Genomic DNA, 19,722 nt, shown 5'->3' with positions numbered 1-19,722 from the left:
AATCAAGTAAAACCCTTCATGAAATAGCTACAATTAATTGTAATTAGTGGTTAGAATAAAAAAAAATGAGAATAAGAATCTAATATTAAATCTATTCTTTTTTAATTGCTATTGTTTTTAATAATTACTTTCTGTTGCAAAGACTATATTGTCATCCAAACCATGCCCAGAGTAACCACATTTTAGAGGATAGCCTACCTACTACGTATGCATCTCAGGCACCCTGAGGTGTCTTACTAGTGACTATGTCTAGAAATGTGCTATACAAATAAATTCATTATCATTATCTTTTAGTTGACCTTGTACCAGTGAACTGTACTGTCATGAAACTGTACCTTTCCCTACGCAAACTGACAATAAATACTTCAACAAATCAAACATTGAACTGGTGTGTACTGTATGCTTGAGCACAATCTATATTCCAAGATTGTTCTTACAATTTTCCTTTAAAGGACACATTTGTGTTCAGTTATTAGAAATGTGGCATTTTAAAACAATAACAATATATTTTGTATATATATATATATATATATATATATATATATATATAAATATATAAAAGGGGCAAAAAAAAAATGTTTGGAAGGAGGCTCAATCAGGGAGACTTCGTGGTACTTTGAGGCCTTGTATTTTTTCCCTGCCAGACTGCTGGGCTGTGGGGCATTGAGGTACGTCTGGTGCAGATCTTCCACACGTAAGGGATAACATCTCACTCAGCGGTGATTATTGAGTATTCTAAAACGGCTAGTTCCATTCCTTGATTCTAATTGGCTGGTTGCTGTGGTATATGAGACTATAACCACCACCTTGAATCAGTTTATATCAAAGCCAGGTGCGTTATTTCTTTCCACTGTGCCGTGAGGCTGAACTAGAGAAGCGAGTGTTTGATTTTCTCTCAAATCCTGCCGTGCGGGTGCTTCTAAGCACCGCCCGCATGCATAGGACAGTGACTGAATGGCTCCGGGCGGGGGTTGTAAAGACGAAAAGTGGCTGACACCTCGTGTTTCCCAACGCCTCTCAGCCGGTGTATATTATCCCGGTAACCACTCGCCTCTTGTGGCTTATTGCTTTAATAGGAGACCGACAGGTTGATATGCCACCAACGCGATATCAACCTGAAGGTCTCCTATCACTCCATAATCACAGCTGAGTGAGATGTTATCCCGCTTATTACCCGGCTACTCAATACAATTAATAATTTGACTCAAAACTAAAAACAAAACAAAGTATTTCCATGTTTACAAACGTCTGGAAGTATTCCACAAGTGTTGCGCTGGGCGCCCCCCCCCCCCCCCCCCCCCCCCCCCCCCCAGCGCAACACGTCGCCCTGGAAAACAATGAAGTGCTGACCAAATTGAATCCATTTTCTGATCCTGTGTCATTTATTTCTCGCCTCAAATGTTTCTAAAAACATTCTTGAGAGCAACGTTTAGTTGTAAATGTCGCTGTGTGTTTGTTTACATGGCTGACATGTTGGATACGGCACTAAACCCACGCAGTGCAGCCTGAATGCAGCAGGTGTTCTGAGCCTTTGATGAGACATTGGTCCGTTATAGAGCGGAGCGGTCATTATTCACCTATAATTCACCGCTGATTTCAGTGCTTGACCAATCAGAATCAAGCATTCAACTAAGCCGGGTAATAAATTGCGTTAGTGCCAGTCATCTCCCATACCGCAATAAATATGACAAATAGTAGGACTCTCAATCTTAGGACTCTCAATCTTAGTGTTAGGGCATTCATAAAGTATTCAAATAGTCGAATATTTGACAGGACTGGCTAAACTGTCAAATATTAAGTAAGCAAGAGGCGAACATTGTGAAAATAGCAGATCTACATGCTCACAACGCCTCGCGTTGTGAGTTAATAATAATAATAATAATAAAACTTTATTTGTATAGCACCTTTCATGACATGAAATGCAGCTCAAAGCGCTTTACAGAGCAGACAATGAAGCACAAGTGCTTAACAGAGAAACAGTAAAATAAAATAAAAAATACAGAATAAAAAGAAATAATTAAAATTATTACAATTAAGCAGAGAAATAACAATTTCAGAACAGTGCGGACGTCAATTAGCAGCACAGGGATTTAAAAATTTAGCTAAAAGCAAGAGTAAAGAAATAGGTCTTGAGCTGTGCTTTAAAGCTATCCACAGAGGCTGCCTGTCTTAGGTGTAGTGGGAGTTTATTCCAAGCTGTCGGTCCGTAGAAGCAGAAAGCTGCTTCACCATATTTTTTATATTTCATTGTTGGCGCCTCAAGTAGGTCTGCACTAGAGGACCTGAGTGGGCGGGTTGGAACATATCTATGCAGGCAGTCATAGAGGTACGAAGGTGCCAGACCATTTAGAGCTTTATAAACAAGTAAAAGTATTTTAAAATCAATCCTAAAAACAACCGGGAGCCAGTGTAGCGACGCTAAGACTGGAGTAATATGTTCTCTTATCTTAGTTTTAGTTAAAACTCTGGCTGCCGCATTTTGAACAAGTTGTAGTCTGTCAGTTGTTTTCTTTGGCAGACCAGAGAGACGTGCGTTGCAGTAATCCAGCCGAGAGAAAACGAAAGCGTGGATCAGCGTTTTTGCATCGTTCAGCGACAGATAAGCTCTAATTCGTGCAATATTTCTAAGGTGAAAGAAGGCAATCTTCGTGACATGATTAATGTGTGTATTAAAATTTAATTCAGCATCAATGATCACCCCCAGGTTCTTTACAGAGGTGTTACTTTCTTTAGCCAGGTTACCAAGTCTACTTATTATTGATTCTCTTTGGGCAGTAGAACCAATTATGAGAACTTCTGTCTTGTCCTCATTTAGCTTGAGAAAGTTCTCACTCATCCAGCATTTTATGCTAGACACGCATGTCAGCAATGGGTCTAGAGCACAGGGGTCGTCATATAGTTGTTGTGAGCATGTAGATCTGCTGTAGATCTGCTATTATTATCTGTGGAACCGAGTCCCATTAAATGTAATACCTACAATTCCAAGTGCTTGTCAGGGTGGGGGTCCCCAGTTCAAATATGTTTATTTTGGGGGTCATCGCCTAAAAAGGTTTGAGAAGCCCTGGTACAGAGCATTAACAAATTCATCCACCAGGGGCATTGACAACTCATTCTTATGACTTCCTATTTAGCCAAGCTTTATAAACTATATTTTTTTTAAAGAGAAAACTATAACAAAATACAAAATAAGCAAATATTTGACTTTGGTGAACAACGTCGAATAGTGACTTTGATATTCGAATATTCGAATATTTGGTGAATGCTCTAGTTTGTGTGTGTGTGTGTGTGCGTGCTCGCTCACCCCAGCATAACAAAGATAAAGCAGGTGCACCATGCAGCTCGTCCAGGCTTGTACTGAACCTCCGTGGTGACGTTGTGGTGACAGAAGGGACACTGGATGACCGTAGGGTGTTCTCCTAACGCCAGGCTGTACACCGTCTGGGAGGGGGAGGGGGGGGCCAGCACCGTCTGGCCCGGGGGTCTGCCCGACGACACACTGACTGCACGCACACACACAGAGGCACGCACACACACACACACACACACACACACACACACACACACACACACACACACACAAAACACAATTAAACAACAACATTATATTTTCATGCAAGGACCCTGAAATATGAATAATTATTTACGAATTTGGCCGCAGACTCCCATCTGAAAATAAAGACGATCTACAAGCTCACAGTGCGTCACAGGGGGCTCTGTTTTTTTCAATTTTCTTTTCAACTACTACTAATTGAAAAACCACGACCCCCTCACATATTAGTGTGAGTCATGGTTAAAATGGAGTTTGAAGTTACCACCAGTAAGACTCCCTAATCGGGAGATCAGCAACCGTCAGGTCGCATACACAAACTTTAGAAGGCAATGGTAGCCAATCAGGAGGGAATATGGGAAATGGGACAGATCCATGTTGATGACATGACTGTAGAGATTTGGTTTGGCACTTTGTCAGCCAAGGAGTGTGTGTGCAGTAGTTTGGCGTGGATCGGGGCAACGGTGGCAGAGATATGAGTAGGGCAAAAGTGTGACGTGACGGACAGACTGATAGACTGACAGCCGGTGGAGGTTTTGATAGTAACTTTTGCAATCAAACCACAGTCACTGCTGCAAGAACCCACAACTCTACTCAAACCTCATCACAAAAAACTAACAGAGAACAAAGTTTGTAATCGACACCATAAATCTCATTCTCACCCCTACAGTAAATAAATGCAAACCTGGATGTCTCCCACACCACCTGTGAAGTCTTCCTCTTGTTCTTCATGGACAAGGTCAAACCTTCCACCCACCCCCAGCAACCATCTCACCCTTCCCATGCCAACTGCCACTCTATGCCACTTCAAGCCACCATCCTTCTCCTGCCTGTTTGACCACTGTCTCCCTCATGAAACCCACAGCCTGCTCAGTGGACATCATCCCCTCACACCCAGCCAAGGAGGATTCTGTCCTGTCCATTATAAACAGATGCCTGATCCCATATTAAATCCTGGATGTCAAACAACTTTCTCACCCTTAACGACAATAAAACAGAAGTCATCCTTTACGGCCCCCCGCTCACAAAACTGTCACCATTGCCACCTCCCTTGGACCACTCACCTGCAAACCCCACGTTCGGGGTGACCTGGGTCCTCCCTCAAGTCTATAAATGCTGTTGTGAAAGGAAACTTTTTTCAACTCAGGCAGATCGCCAACCTCAAACCCTTTCTCTCCAGGTCTGATCTGGAGAAAGTCATCCATGCCCTTATATCATCAAGACTTGACTACTGCAACTCCCTCTACTCAGGTGTTGCTAGCGCTTCCCTCCCTATAGTCCACTTGCCAGAATGTGAAATGATAAATGTTGAGTATGGGTCCCCAGCATTTAGAAACTGCCGGATGCTAACTTGCATATGTTGAGCAATTTTCATAATTTGCATAATTAGCTTTAATTATCATAATCACCTATAATAATGGATAATATGTCAAAAAACTGACTGGCTGATTTGAACAATATTGGAGTGGTTTTGGGGGTTATTGAGGATGCTGAATCCATTTCTGACATTTTCTAAATTCAAAATGGCTGTTTTAAACCGGAAATGGCCATATACCAACTTAAATTGGGATGATTTTGAAACTTTTGTGTTGATTTTCCAAATGATGAAGTGACTATTTTTGATAGGCTATTGTGGCAGTCATTGTTCTAATAATTAGTGTGGATTGTCTAAATTTAGCTTTTGGAATGCAGATAATGTATAAGCATATACATAACCACATTTATAATTTAATTCATAATCAAAATCAACAAAAACGTATCAAAATCATGCCAATTTAAGTTGGTATATGGTCATTTCCGGTTTAAAACGGCCGTTTTGAATTTAGAAAATGTCCTCAATAACCCCCAAAACCACTCCAATTTTGTTCAAATCATCCAATCAGTTTTTGAAATCCATATCCATATAGGTGATTATGCTAATTAAAGCTAATTATGCAAATTATGAAAATTGCTCAACACATGCAAGTTAGCATCCGGCCGTTTCTACATGCTGGGGACCCATACTCAACATTTCTAACATAAAACCTTGGTGTACTCAATATGTCCGGGTTCACAGTGGGGCTCTATGGGCTGGCAAGTAGACTACTAGATTACAACTGGTTCAAAACACCACTGCCAGGCTCCTGACAGGCACCCGTAGGTGGGATCACATCACCACCGTTTAATCCTCCCTCCATTGGCTGCCAGTCAAATTCAGAATCCATTTTAAAATCCTTCTGTTTGTCTATAAAGCTCTACACAGTCTTGCGCCGCCCTACATAACCAACCTAACTGAACCCCCTGATTCCACCAGGCCACTCAGATCAGCTGACCAGATGCGTTTAAAGGTCCCGCACCACAAACCTAAACCTAAAAAGATGATGGTGCTTTCTGGGTCGCTGCACAGAACATGTGCAACACCCTGCTCACGAGTGTTGAGATGCATCTTCCCTGGACATTTTAAAATCCAGATTAAAGACTTATCTAGGAGTTTGTAGATTTGCTATTTTTGTGTAACACTAATATGATGAAGTAGAGCATACATTTATGGGAAATATATACCGGTATATATATTGAAATAATTATGGAGATTTAAATGAGCACAGTGTTTGCATTTAATTCAACGTTTGAGAGAAAATCCAGTCATCTGTTAATGAGCATTTCCTACATACTGTGTGTTGATTGGTTCATTTCCTACATACTGTGTGTTGATTGGTTCATTTCCTACGTACTGTGTGTTGATTGGTGGACGATGTTCTGACTCCACTGAGGGGGCGTGATCACAGGAACAGGCATCGTGGGCGGAGTCAGGACCGGGTAAGGGTCCGTTGGCATGGTAACTGTGGAGCACGCACGCACGCAGACACAGACACACACACACACACACACACACACACACACACACACACACACACACACACACACACACACACACACACACACACACACACACACACACACACACACACACACACACACGAAAACATATGTTACCAATGCCAAGCAAAACTGAAACAGTACAATCAAAACAACAGAATCCGTATATGGCCAAGACAGATGGCCAAGGCAGCCCATATCTGTGTGGCTGGTTCTACATACAGGGATCTCCATGTATGGGCATAAAAGGGATTGTATGTATGTATGATGTCAGATGTCATAGGACTTTCACATAATGACTAACTGACAGGCGACCTCGCCCTGCCGGGCGCTTGTCGCCCTGAGGCGTCTTATTGGTGTATATACAATTGAAAGGGAATAGAAAGTATGTGATCTCAGTTCATATTTTAGATTGTAAATAGAGAAAAGAAAAGATGAGTGTTAAAATGTTTCATTTACTGCTTTCTATTGTTTTAGCCATTTTTGTATTTTGTTTTCAGTGGGTGGGAGCATGCGTACAAGTGGATAAATATGTATTTTTAGACACAATAAGCCCTCAATTTCTATATTACTATTTCCACCAGCCCCCATAAGTCACATCTGACCATGAAATATTGCAGTGCATCTTGGGAATGGGCTTATTGTGTCTAAAAAGAGATATTTATTTATGCATGGCATGCATGCATATCAAAATAGTTAAAATCACTAAAATGATAGAAAGAAGTAAATGAAAACATTTCAACACTCACTCATCTTTTCTTTTCTCTAGTGACTATCTAAAATAGTGAGATCAAATCAATCTGCAGTCAGTGTGCCTTTCATTGTGAGATCAGATCAATCCAGTAATCTGGGGGAGGTCACATTCAGTGAATATAGCAGATCGTCAAGCTCACAGCGCTCCGTGGAGGCTTGCAGATCAGATATTTTCAGCAAAGACAAGGAGGGAACAATGGAGAGGACCAACACAGATACAGAGACCTGCAAGTTGTTAAATAGCTACAGCTCTAATGATGTTTGAATAATTATTAATTATACAGAATAAAGTGTCCCATTACCTAGCTTATAATATTGTTTAAGTCTCACTTTCAGCTGCCTTTGTAATTCGTTGAACTGTGAAGGACCAACATGAGACACAACATCAACACCACACTGACTACTGTTTCAGCTGTTTGAAGTTCCATTTGAATCCACTTGGGGTCGCTACTGCACCATGTATGGTATTTGTCAACAAACCCAGTACTGTTTTTTTTTTATTTTTTCTGTCAACCTCCTGATTTTACTATTTGAAGATCCACAGATCCAGTCCGGGTTTTCCTAATAACACATGGCAAACAAATCAATAGGAAGTTGACATTTTGACATACATACATATCACCTGCTACACAGATAAACAGAACATAATGATGTCACCTGCTAAAGAGTTCAAATGATTGGTGTGACAAGGTTCTGTTTAACTCTGGTCCTTAGCATTAGTTCTCCTTAACACTCTGAGCCCCCACCTCACGTCTAAAATACACTTAATGGACAGAAAAGAAAACATTTCACCGGATGTTTTAGCTACTCCACAGCGCCCTCTACAGATCTGGTCAATAGAAAATGTCCATTGAGCAGATTCTCACCTTCCGGTGAAATGTTTTCTTGATCTGTCCATAAAGTGTAATTTAGAGGTGAGGTGGGGCTCAGAGTGTTGCCACTAAGGAAAGTAGGCTTTCAACTCCATAAAACACTCTTTGTTTTGGTGGGTAGTAGTGTGGTTTCCTAGCATCCTTTAAAATCGCCCTGAAAAACCACTTAGTTACAGGCAGCAGTCGTTTGCAACTGGTAAAAACAAACAGCCCAGCCCTACCCTCCCCTGACCCTTCTTTGTATTTACCTACTGTATGTTTTTTTTTTTTTTTTTTTTTAATTGTTTTCCCCTTTTTGACTATATATCTACTGCATAGTACTGTGTTCTATCCGTCTGTCATTCAATGTTATATGAGATACTTCAATGGTTTATTATGGAAATAAGCTTAGTCTTTTCTAGGATCTCCTTTTAGTAGACCTTGTACCTGTGAACTGTACCGTCATGAAACTGTACCTTTTTCTATGCAAACTTCTAATAAAGTCTTCAATCAATCAATCAATCAATCAATCAATCAATCAGTAAGTAAAGAAAGTGTGTTTGTTATTTTCACAACAGACGAGAGGTGTGCAGTGTAGTGTTGTCAAAAATATCGATTTATCGAAAAGTATCGATTTTGAATATAGTATCGATTTTCAATATGACTAGTATCGATTTTCAATAGTATCTATAATATCGATAGTATACTCAGTTTTTACCTCTCTCGTTGGTTTACACCAACATTAATTTTATGTGTATCCTTCCTACTTTGACTTATTCCTAGTTATTTTAAAGGCCTGTTTGTACTTAGAATGTGAAAACATCAAAGGCAGGCCTTTAAAAAGTGCACTACCATCTACCTCAAGAAGTTCTGTATTTTTCTTTAAATAAAATCAAACCTCGGTTCGAAGTGGAGCGGTGAATTTGAGCAGCTGTACCCTATGTGAGTGAGTGAGTGAGTGTAAACTGTGCCTGTGAGTGAGTGGTGAGTGTGCCTGGCCTGCACAAAACAGCGCCCCTCCTTTAACTAGTGTTTTGTGTGTGGCCACTCAAGGTATTGCCAGGCTACGGACACGGCCAGCCAGCCACCCAGCCAGCCACCCAGCCAGCCACAGACATACCCACGGACATACCTGTTCATTGGGAGCGCTTTCACCGCTCCAAAAAAGAAACATTTTTGCACTAAAATCGCCATGGTTGCGTGGTATCGAAAATGGTATTGAGTATCTACATTTTTCAAAATATCGTATCGAAGTTAGAAATCCAGTATCGTGACAAGCCTAGCGCAGTGTTTCCTGCGGCGCAAGGGATCATCAGTGACATAGCGTTAAGGAGAACTCATTCTAACAAACGCTGTGTAACAGAGGTTCAGTGGTAGGACAGACAGCCAGGGTTTCATCATCACAGAACAGAACACACGTTATTTGCAAGCGGCTGCAAGCTGCCTGCCACGCCTTTACTGTACATTGTTGTACATACTGTACATACAGTACACAATGACATAACATTTACACATATCATACTGTACATACAGTACACAATGACATAACATTTACACATATCATACTGTACATACAGTACACAATGACATAACATTTACACAACACAGCAAATGGTTGTGTTCTGTCAAGGGCTGTCACCATTATGACATTTTACATGACCATTCATTGTGACTCAAATAACCGCGATCAACGATTTAATTGTGTTTTTGTCGTCGACGATTACATTTCTGTTTGGCTTTTAGGCGTTGAAGTTGCACATGGCAATCATCACACATAACTTAAATATATAAAGAAATTACTGACATATTTGACAACTTTACACTTAAAAAAAAAAGAACATTGATAGTGGAAATAGCCGATCTACAAGCTCACAACGCGTCGCATCGTGAGCTTGTAGATCTGCTATTTCCACTATTTTTTTAAATGTTTAAACATACTGTATATAAACATTGTTCACATGTAAACGATTATGGCAAAATAATTGTGATTATGTCAAATAATAATTGCAATTAGAGTATTAGACGATTGTGTAATAATTGTGACAGCCCTCGTTCTGTCCAGATGACAGATTCCTCCTGTCAGCATCCTTTACCTTCATGAACAACAGGAGCACAGCCACACCCATAGCTCTGAGTACAATGACAGCTACTGTGTGACTGCTTAAATCAGTCATGCTCGGCAGGGCAGCAGTGGCTCAGGGGTATAGAAACCGTCATTAGAACACGGAGGGTTCCCAGTTGGATCCCGGGCTCCCCCACAGTTAAGCCCTTTGCACACAGGACAGTTGCGGTTTTTTTTTTTTTCGTTTTTTCGTTTGCTGCATGAATAAAACACATTGGATTTGGTGTGCAAGGCTGTGCGGAATCGGCACTGCGGATCCCAAAAGGAGTCATAAAAGGAGTGATGAGTTTTTTACCACATGCGACAAGACGCACAAATCGAACTGGGTTCGATCGAGAAAAAAACACACGGCCGCAGCCACTCGTCGCACGGCTATTTCGGATCCGGTGTGCATGAGGTCGTAGAGAATCATTGTTTTCTTTTAAAAAAATTAAATTGTCCGTTTTATCCGTGCGGATAAACGCGCCAGTGTGCAAAGGGCTTTAGTGTGGAAGAGTCCTTGAGCAAGACTCTGAACCTTGCTCCTAACTGCTCCTGATGAGCAGGTTGGTGCCAAGCATGGTTTCCTCTGAAATTGCTGTATGAATGTGTGTGTGAATGGGTGAATGTAATGAATGTGTGTGTGAATGGGTGAATGTATCTATTGTGGCGTTTCCATAAAGCGTCTTTAATGCGCATTAAGGCTTATTCGCAAAATCTTTTTATGGAAACATTTCAAAATGCGAATAAACTTTCATTATCCGCAAAAAAAAATTATCCGCTTGGAGGAGGTGGATTTTGAGGCTTTATCGAATAAACTAAATGCACATTGTGAATGGAAACGGGTCAGACAATAAATGCAAATAGATTATGACGTTCTGGGTCCATATCGTCCTCCAATTTAACACTTTCCCCTGCCACTTAACGTCCATTGTATAGCGTTAGCCCACACAACAAACCGGTTGTTTGTTACTCATGGAGTGACACGGACCGTGTGTAAATTCCTCCCGTTTTCACCTCCCAGAGTCAAGCCATCCGTGGCTAACCCTTCCTCATCACACGGTGTTGCGTGCCAAAAGTGGCCGATCTACAAGCTCACAGCAGCTCGCATCCGCGTCTCCGCGCCATGCTGTGAGCTTGCAGATCGGCCACCTTCCAGAGGACGCTGAAACTTGCAGGATGAGTGTGCACTGTGCAGCGATCGAGTCACAGCAGTCAGACGTGCAGTGCTCAGGTTTGGTCTGAAAAAATCAGCCTGATCAACTCATGCAACCGTCGCTAATTCCAATGACACCCGCAAATGGAAACAGGCTAAATTCACTTTGTCTTAATGCGTATTTCTGATCATTTGCTTCCCTAATTCGAATAGGTTTATGGAAACATGGCTTATGTAAAGCGCCTTGGATAAAGACGCTATAGAAATGCACCATTTACCATTTATTCTCCATCTCACAGTTGGGGTTTGGGGATTAACGCAATCTCTTTGGGGATTAACGCAAGCTCAAATTGGCTATTTTTGCTTATTTTGAATTGAAATCCTAAATTATTTTTTGTTATTTTTGAATTGGAATCCTGAAATGTAACATTTTGATTTAATTCAAACACATTTAGTTATATACTCATGTTAACTTTATGAACCTAAATACAAATACATTGGACATAAAAAAATACATTTTAATACTACTATACTAGTCATTAAGCTACTAATATAGAGTAAAGTAATTAAAGCGGGTCATGTTTGCATGTTTGTAATTATATCAGCTGAAACCAATAATATATCAGTATTCCGGTATTAACCTGAGGGCCGCATTAAGTGAAGGTGGGGGCCGCATGTGGCCCCCAGCCCGCCAGTTGCCCATGTATGGTCTAAGTAATCAGTAAAGTAACTGAATTACTTTTGAAATGAAGTAACATAACTAGGAACGGTAACTAGTTGCAGTAACTAGCACAACACTAAGAGGGATCGGGACAGACAGACAGACAGACAGACAGACAGACAGACAGACAGACAGACAGACAGACAGACAGACAGTGGTACCTGCTTCTCCATAGGTGGGTGGGGGGGTGGAGGGGGAGCTGAGGGTCACATGGTAGGTGGGGGGAGGGGCCGAGGCGGGGGGGTGGAGGCGGGCCTCGTCGTAGGATGGAGGCTGCATCATCAGCCGCTCAGCCAATCACAGCGCAGCGCTGAGGGAACACACAGAGAAGCAGCTTTAGTGACACCTCATAGTTTTACTGAGTCAGCAGAAATACTGAAGCTGTTATGATGTAAAAATATTGTTGATGACGTCACACAGCGCCTCTACTGTACTCTACTGTCTGTCACCAGAGAGAGCTGACTGCAGTGAGAATTGTGAGAACAAAAAATTAAACTAACATTTAGAGTTCATGACTTCATGGCACATTTACAGCTAAAAATGTTTTCAACAAACAAGCCGCCAAAGATTAGTGATTTTACACAAAGTTATTTTCAGTCAGTTCTAATGAAAATGGCTATTATTTCAATGTTTTCCTCGCAACATAATCGCTCAAATACGGCATAAATATAAGCTTCTGGGAGTGAAAATTATGAATATAATGTAGGGGTGCCTCGGATGGAAGAAAATATTTATATGAAATAAAATAAAATATAATAAAATATATATAAAATATATATATAAAATAAAATATTTATAGGGGTGCCCTGAGCCAAAAGGGTTTGGGAACCCCTGGTCTAAGCAACCGGAGCGACGCTGTCGACTGTTCTGCATGAGTGACTTCTCCCCACAACACAACTTCTGCGTGTGTGTGTGTGTGTGTGTGTGTGTGTGTGTGTGTGTGTGTGTGTGTGTGTGTGTGTGTGGTCGTGACAGAGAATAACCGTGCTACAAGCTCACAACGCGTCGCGGACGCAACGCATTGTGAGCTTGTAAATCGTCTATTTTGTGCGCGGTCCCGTACGACGGACGAATTATACTTATTATACTACGCAGTCACTCGCTCCGTTTTCAGAGCGTTTGAAGAACGACCATGTGACCTACTGTCTCATAATGTTAGTTTTCGGGGGCTGTCATCACGTCTTTAAACTTTTAGTCTAGTTTTAGTTGACTAAATATCATATGATTTCAGTCGACTGAATCGACAGTTGATTTAGTCGATTAAAGTTTATGTCGGCATGGCCTCGATGCCGTCGTAATGCCTGATTATTATACTTAACTGTGTGCCGAAAATAATAGCAGATCTACAAGCTCACAAAGCGTCGTAGACGGGTTAGGGCAGGGGAGAGGGAGAGCACCAAATAAATAAATCTATTAAAAAGTATTTAAATGAATTAATAAGTCAAAGAGAGCAGAAAGAATATCAAGATAAGGACGTACACATACTGTATACACATAGCATAATGTACTGATAATTACTGAGGCACTGCACTGTCTCTATGGATGGGATGGAATGTGTCTGTAATGTACACTAGGGCATTAACGGAAAAGTCGACAAGTCGACTCAATCGACTTCATTACACAAGTTGACTCCCACCAGAGAAAGTCGAAAGTCGAAGCTGAAAAAAAAAATCCATTGTATTGTTTTCTATCATTATTCTTGCTCCATGTGTGCGTCTGTACAGCATTCAGTAGGATTGCTTATTGTCAAGAACGGAATGATCCAATATTACAGTGCTACATTACATTTGGTATAACATGGTTCTATTGTGAAAATAGCAGATCTACCTGCTCACAACGCCTTGCGATGTGAGGCGTTGTGAGCATGTAGATCGGCTATTTTCACAATTTCTGCCTCTATATATTTGACAATTTGGGCAATGTTTAATTTGTCATTTTAGAGGAATTAAAAAGTCCTTAAATTGTCACTTTATAAATGTGCAGATACCCTCTATACACTTAAACTTTATGTTGGTTTGTTTACTGTTGAGTGAGAAAACAATGTTTCACATTAAGTTAATCATCTGGGGACCCCCCAGAATAATTGGGGGGTTGTGTGTGATGTGATGACGTCATCAAACGATAAAGTCGACTTCAACTCAACTTTTTACTGAGTCGAGTCGACTTGCAAAAATCACAAGTCGTTAATGCTCTAGGATGGATTACCTTGTGTTTAGCTTGATTACTGTGAATCACTGTGGATTAGGAGCGCCTGCTGAATGCCTCCATGGTAAACTGATGTCTGCCACAAAGTGGTTATTGTTTTTTAATGTGTTTTGTTTTCCTAATCTTTCCTAATGTCATTACAGTCCAGAACTAATTGTCCTCGTTTAGTTTTAGTCTGTGTGGGACGAAGGTGTCCCAGCTTGTATCTGTAATGTATGAGAGAGACAATCAAACTTTATTACAGCCGAAGCCAAAGGTAGACATACAAACAGTTACAATACAATATAAAATCATTAAAGAAAATCTAAAAAACAAATAAAAACATCTATAAAAGACACTCGTACCAATGTTTCCACATATGAGACTGATATCTTACAGAGCTGTACTTAGGATTGATCAACATCTTAATCACCTCATTATGAGACCCATCAAGTCTACTTTTAAAACTAAACATCAGGTTTCTCAGGAGAGCCTGAAAGGTGGTGAGACCTGAGTCACAAAACAACTGGTTAGCACTGCCACCCCTAGGCCTCTTCAGGAGGATCCTGAGTGCATCATTATAAGCTACCTTAAGCTTGCGCAAGCTCTCTTTTTTATAGTTCACCCATAAGGGGGCTGAGTACAGTAGGCTCTGAACAAATTCACCTTTACCTCATCTGAGCAGTAGTAAAATTTCCTGACTAACATGTTCGCTTGCACATACAACATACGTCTCTGTCTGTGCATGTCAGAATCATCTTCCATCTTATCGTTAATGATGTGCCCCAAGTATTTGCAACTGTTACACAAAGCAAGGGTATGACACTACTGTAACACTTACTGTACCTAAACAGGAAGTCAGTCACACATGGTTACATATGAACAGTGTCCTGTGGTCAGACTGCTGTTCCACAGCCTCTGCTCTGTGTGAGCAGGAGACACCAGTCTGGTTCCGTAGGCAGCGGGTGAGCCAAACGTTTGGCGAGGCTATGTTTTCTTTTTTCTCTTTTTTTCATTTCCAATACAACATCTTGGATCCATATAATGTACTTTTACTCCACTACAAATCTACAATTATATGAAAGCATTAGCTACTAGTTACTTTGCAGATGTAAATTATAATATTATAAAACATAGTACCTTTAGCCCTGTTTTATACCTATAGTATAGACCATTTGAAAATAGCCGATCTACAAGATCAATGAATTCCGGACTTTAACTTGTAACAGAGTATTTCAATAATGCAGTATTGATACTTTTAGCTAATTAAAAAATCAGAGTATGTTTTCCTCCCTTGAGAACGGAGAGACAGAGACTAGAGAGCTAGAGACCTTTTTCATATGGCGTCATATAAGAACTGTGTTCCAATTATAAACAAATGATCTCAGTGGTTTGACTCATATGGATATGAAGAATCAACTGATGGTGAGAAAACGCTAATGTTACTGTCGCCCAATTAGTTACATTTTCGCTAGAAACAGGCTTTATCAAATATGAGTGACTGACTATCATAAACCATACAGAGCCACCAACCCGATAATATTGAGGACACTGTTTGTTTATTTTTGGACCGCAATGCTTAATGAGATGACTTTAAGATGACTCAATGTTATTCTCCACAGAGAAATTACTTCCACAAACTGGGGGATGAGCGACTGACATCATGACTTCACTGCTCTATGTCTTGTGCACTGGTTCCCAAATAGGGATTAATTAGGGATTAATCTAAAATCGATCAATTTCTGTAAATAAATTATTCCATTAAAAGAAAATATTAAAATTGATCTTTTCTTTTTGCCTATTGAAAGTTACAGGTATGGTGTGAGTGATATCAAATGAGAGCTTAACATAATCACAGCAATCCTTGATCATATTCCATCATATTATATTATTATAAAGGGCTTTTGGAGAGAAATTAGAGCACTGCAAAGGGGAGGTGTGTGTGTCTGTGTCCAGCTGAAGCTTGTTGACGCACGTTAATGCAATATACATCAAGGCAATTATGTTTCTTCATTCATTTTCGGTTTCGGACGAGAATTTTCCGTTTAGTCCTAAAAAACGCCACTTATCAATTAATCAGTTAATCGATCGATAATGTTTTCAACTATCAATTGATGAATTAATCGATAATTTGCATCCCTATTCCCAAACCTTTCAGCTCAAGACCCAAAAGAGAGATTAGACGTTTGCCTCAAACCCCAAATAGTGAAAATAGCAGATCTACAAGCGACCAGGAACAGTCTGCTATATACTATATATCTGCTATACTAGGAGTGTAACGATAAATCTAAGTATATTGAAATGAAAACAGGTAAAATCAAATCGTATTGTTTGATTTTGTATCATATCGAATCGGTGGTGCAAATAATCAATTGTATCGATACTACCTACTTGTGCATTATATTTAGTATTTTTAAGAAGAAAAAAATTAAAAGAGGGGTTTAATTACTTTTCCTTTCCATATAGCTACACTGGTCTATGGATAAATGTGTGTAATCTCTGGGTTCATGTCAAGGTGCAGGTTTGTCAATATACAATGTCCATGTATTTGGTAGATAATCACTTTAGTTATTTATATCCATAATAATACATGTTTCCCTTAAAAACCTGCACTATCCACACCAAAGGGGCCTTTCGGTGAAAATATTGAAAATAGCAGACCTCCAAGCTTAGCTCACACACATAAGAAGCTGCATTCAAGTTCAGGAGAGTTCTTGAATGCTGCCTTCAGGTAAGGCATGGAGAGGGGGGGGGGGGGGGGCATTTGCATTTCTTTCATCATAGTTAAAACTGCATTCATGGTCTGGAGAGGACACTTTTTACAGACGGATAAAAGGGCAGGGGCTCAAGCCCCCTTTGATGTCTGTGTGGGCACATGCCTGGACAGGACAGTAGACTGACAGGAAAGGGGGGAGAGAGAGATGGGGGAATCGAACCTGCGAACCACTGCAGGATACACAAAGCCTATGTGGTCTGTGTCTGGACCAGTAGGCCAAGGGGCGCGTCTGTACATTTCTGAGTATCGAAATAATTCAATCAATCAATCTGAACATACAGAGTCTGAAAATATATTTTTGTGTTGAATTTTTGAAAATGTCCCACCGCCATATCATAGGAGTTGCCAACACTAGTGAATCAATCTACTCTGTTAAAATGTTTCGGGGGGAGGACCTCCAGACCCCCACTTGGAGAGTTCCACCCCCCACCGCGACCGCACTTTTCCCGGTGAACCTGAGCGCAACGGTGGGGGCCGATGGGCAAGGAGAGTAGCGAGCTTATTATGAGAAACAACTAAAATAAGACCTTAAAACCTGGTGAAAACAGTTGTGTGCATTAGAACAAGATTAGATGAGGATAAAGGACATCATTAAATGAAAAACATAACATTAACTTCTGAAAAGGCTTCTAAGCCTACACAAACCTACTAGTAACCTAAAACTAGTGGAACCGTGATCTTTCCACACGTGAATAATTGTGGTTGTAAATAATAACACAGACAATATAAATCCTTATTAGTCTAGTAGTGGGAAGAAGAGGTTATCATCATGGCCCCAAATAACTTTTAAATATCTTGCAATTGGCGACGAGTCTCTTACTAAATCAGCAAGAGTGCCTCTCATTTCATAAAGCTATATAACCTCTCCATCATCAGCAATAGTCATGGTGTGTTCCCCACACTCCCCCGCCCCCACCATTGCGCTCAGGTTCACCGGGAAAACTGCGGTCACCCCCCCCACAACTACCCCCAAAATAACTCCTGAATTCTGACTGTCCCATGTTGGCAGCCCTGCCAGGCCCAGTATAGCCGGGCTGTAATGACAGACAAGATGACTGTGACAGACGGCTGAATGCAGCATGTTGTTCTGTGGCCACAACAGCCCAGTTAAATCACAGTGTACCTGCTGTACACTTAACCCTGATGTTAAGCCATTTGTGGCGTAGAGATACCATAGTCCAGGGGTTCCCAAACCTTTTTGTCTCAGGGCACCCTATCCACAAGTTTCCGCGGGAGTTTACTGGAGACTATCAGGACCAAACTTCCGGGTTTAACAGCAGACATACAAGCTCGTTGTGAGCTTGTAAATCGGCGGCGGAAGATCGATGCAGACGTTTGCGCAATGCACTATGGGGCGTAGGAAACTTGTGGATAAATATTTTTTTTAATCCGAGGCACCCCTACATTATAATTTTCACTCCCAGCAACTTATATTTATAGCATATTGTTGTTGTCGGGTGGAAACCTTGTATGTTCAAAACCGTTCGTTTTGTATTTATCATCTATAAAATGTATTAAACTAGTGAAAACAGCCAGGTTTTCACTAGTTTTGTGCGACAGTCTTGTATGATGAAGCAGGGCTTTGCTTTACCAAAAGACGTACACATTTGAAACTTGGAGATACAAGGTTTCTGCCCAACAGTGACAATATTTTAGTGATTATGTTGCGAGGAAAATGTTGAGATAACAGCCATTATGGTTAGAACTGACTGAAAATAACTTTTAAAATGATACTAAATATTCTTTATTAAGTGTCCATGAATTCCAAATATTATCAAATGATCTTGCGGCACCCCTGGACTGACTCTGTAGTCCAGGAGGTCAGAATGAGGACACATTAAAGCATTTAAGCAGTGATCCTCTTACCTGTGGCTCCGTCGGTACGTCAGTCGGTCCGTCCGTCGGTCCGTCCGTCCGTCCGTCGGTTGGTCTCCGGTGAGAAGCAGGGAGCACACTGATGACATCACAGCCTCAGTGGAGGAACCTGTTCACCTGTGGAATGACAGGCATGTTAAACTTCCTCCATGTGCTGTAGGTCTACCTCGCTCTACCCTCTCTCTCTCTCTCTCTCTCTCTCTCTCTCTCTCTCTCTGCCGCGACCACAGTTTTCCCGGTGAACCTAAGCACAACGGTGGGGGCGCGGTAGTGTGGGGAACAGGGTGATGATGGAGAGGTTATGCTTTATGTATTGAGAGGCACTCTTGATGATTTCAGAAGAGACTCGTCGTCAATTTTAAGATATTTAAAAGTTATTTGGGGCCATGATGATAACCTCTTCTTCCCACAACTAGACTAAGGATTTATATTGTCTGTGTTATTGTTTACAACCACAATTATTCACACGTGGCAAGATCGTGGTTCCACTAGTTTTACTAGTAGGCTAGTCTAGGCTTAGAAGCCTTTTTTTCCATTTAATGATTTCCTTTATGCTCATCTATCTTGCGCTAATGCATGCAACTGTTTTCGCCAGGTTTTAAGGCCTAGTAGGCTTAGAAGTTAATTGAATGTTTTCCATTTCCTTTATCCTCATCTAATCTTGTGCTAATTCACCAGGTTTTAAGAACCAGGCTAGTAGGCTTTTCAGAAGTTAATTGAATGTTTTCCATGTAATGATTCCCTTTATCGTCATCTTGCGCTAATTCACGCAACTGTTTTCACCAGGTTTTAAGATCTTATTTTAGTTGTTTCTCATAATAAGCTCGCGGCCCTCCTTGCCCATCGGCCCCCACCGTTGCGCTCAGGTTCACCGGAAAAACTGCGGTTGCCTCTTCTACAAT

The 19,722-nt window shown here is 40.9% G+C and overlaps 1 protein-coding gene across 1 annotated transcript; it reads right to left on the bottom strand.

Annotated features, from left to right (window-relative positions):
- Positions 1–3,297: 3,297 nt before the first annotated feature.
- Positions 3,298–18,938, bottom strand: LOC308282453 (uncharacterized protein; the record flags this gene model as incomplete). Its single annotated transcript, XM_080722799.1, has 4 exons — positions 18,812–18,938; positions 12,147–12,295; positions 6,259–6,366; positions 3,298–3,500 (listed from the first exon to the last, which is right to left on the bottom strand). Exons 2-4 carry the CDS (start codon positions 12,265–12,267, stop codon positions 3,298–3,300), a joined length of 432 nt encoding a protein of 143 aa, XP_080578925.1. The 5' UTR covers positions 12,268–12,295; positions 18,812–18,938.
- Between the last annotated feature and the right edge of the window lie 784 nt (positions 18,939–19,722).

The sequence above is a fragment of the Nannobrachium achirus genome (assembly GCF_963921795.1).
Source record: "Nannobrachium achirus genome assembly, chromosome: 3".
NCBI lineage: Eukaryota > Metazoa > Chordata > Actinopteri > Myctophiformes > Myctophidae > Nannobrachium > Nannobrachium achirus.
This window is presented reverse-complemented; position numbering and strand designations above follow the sequence as displayed.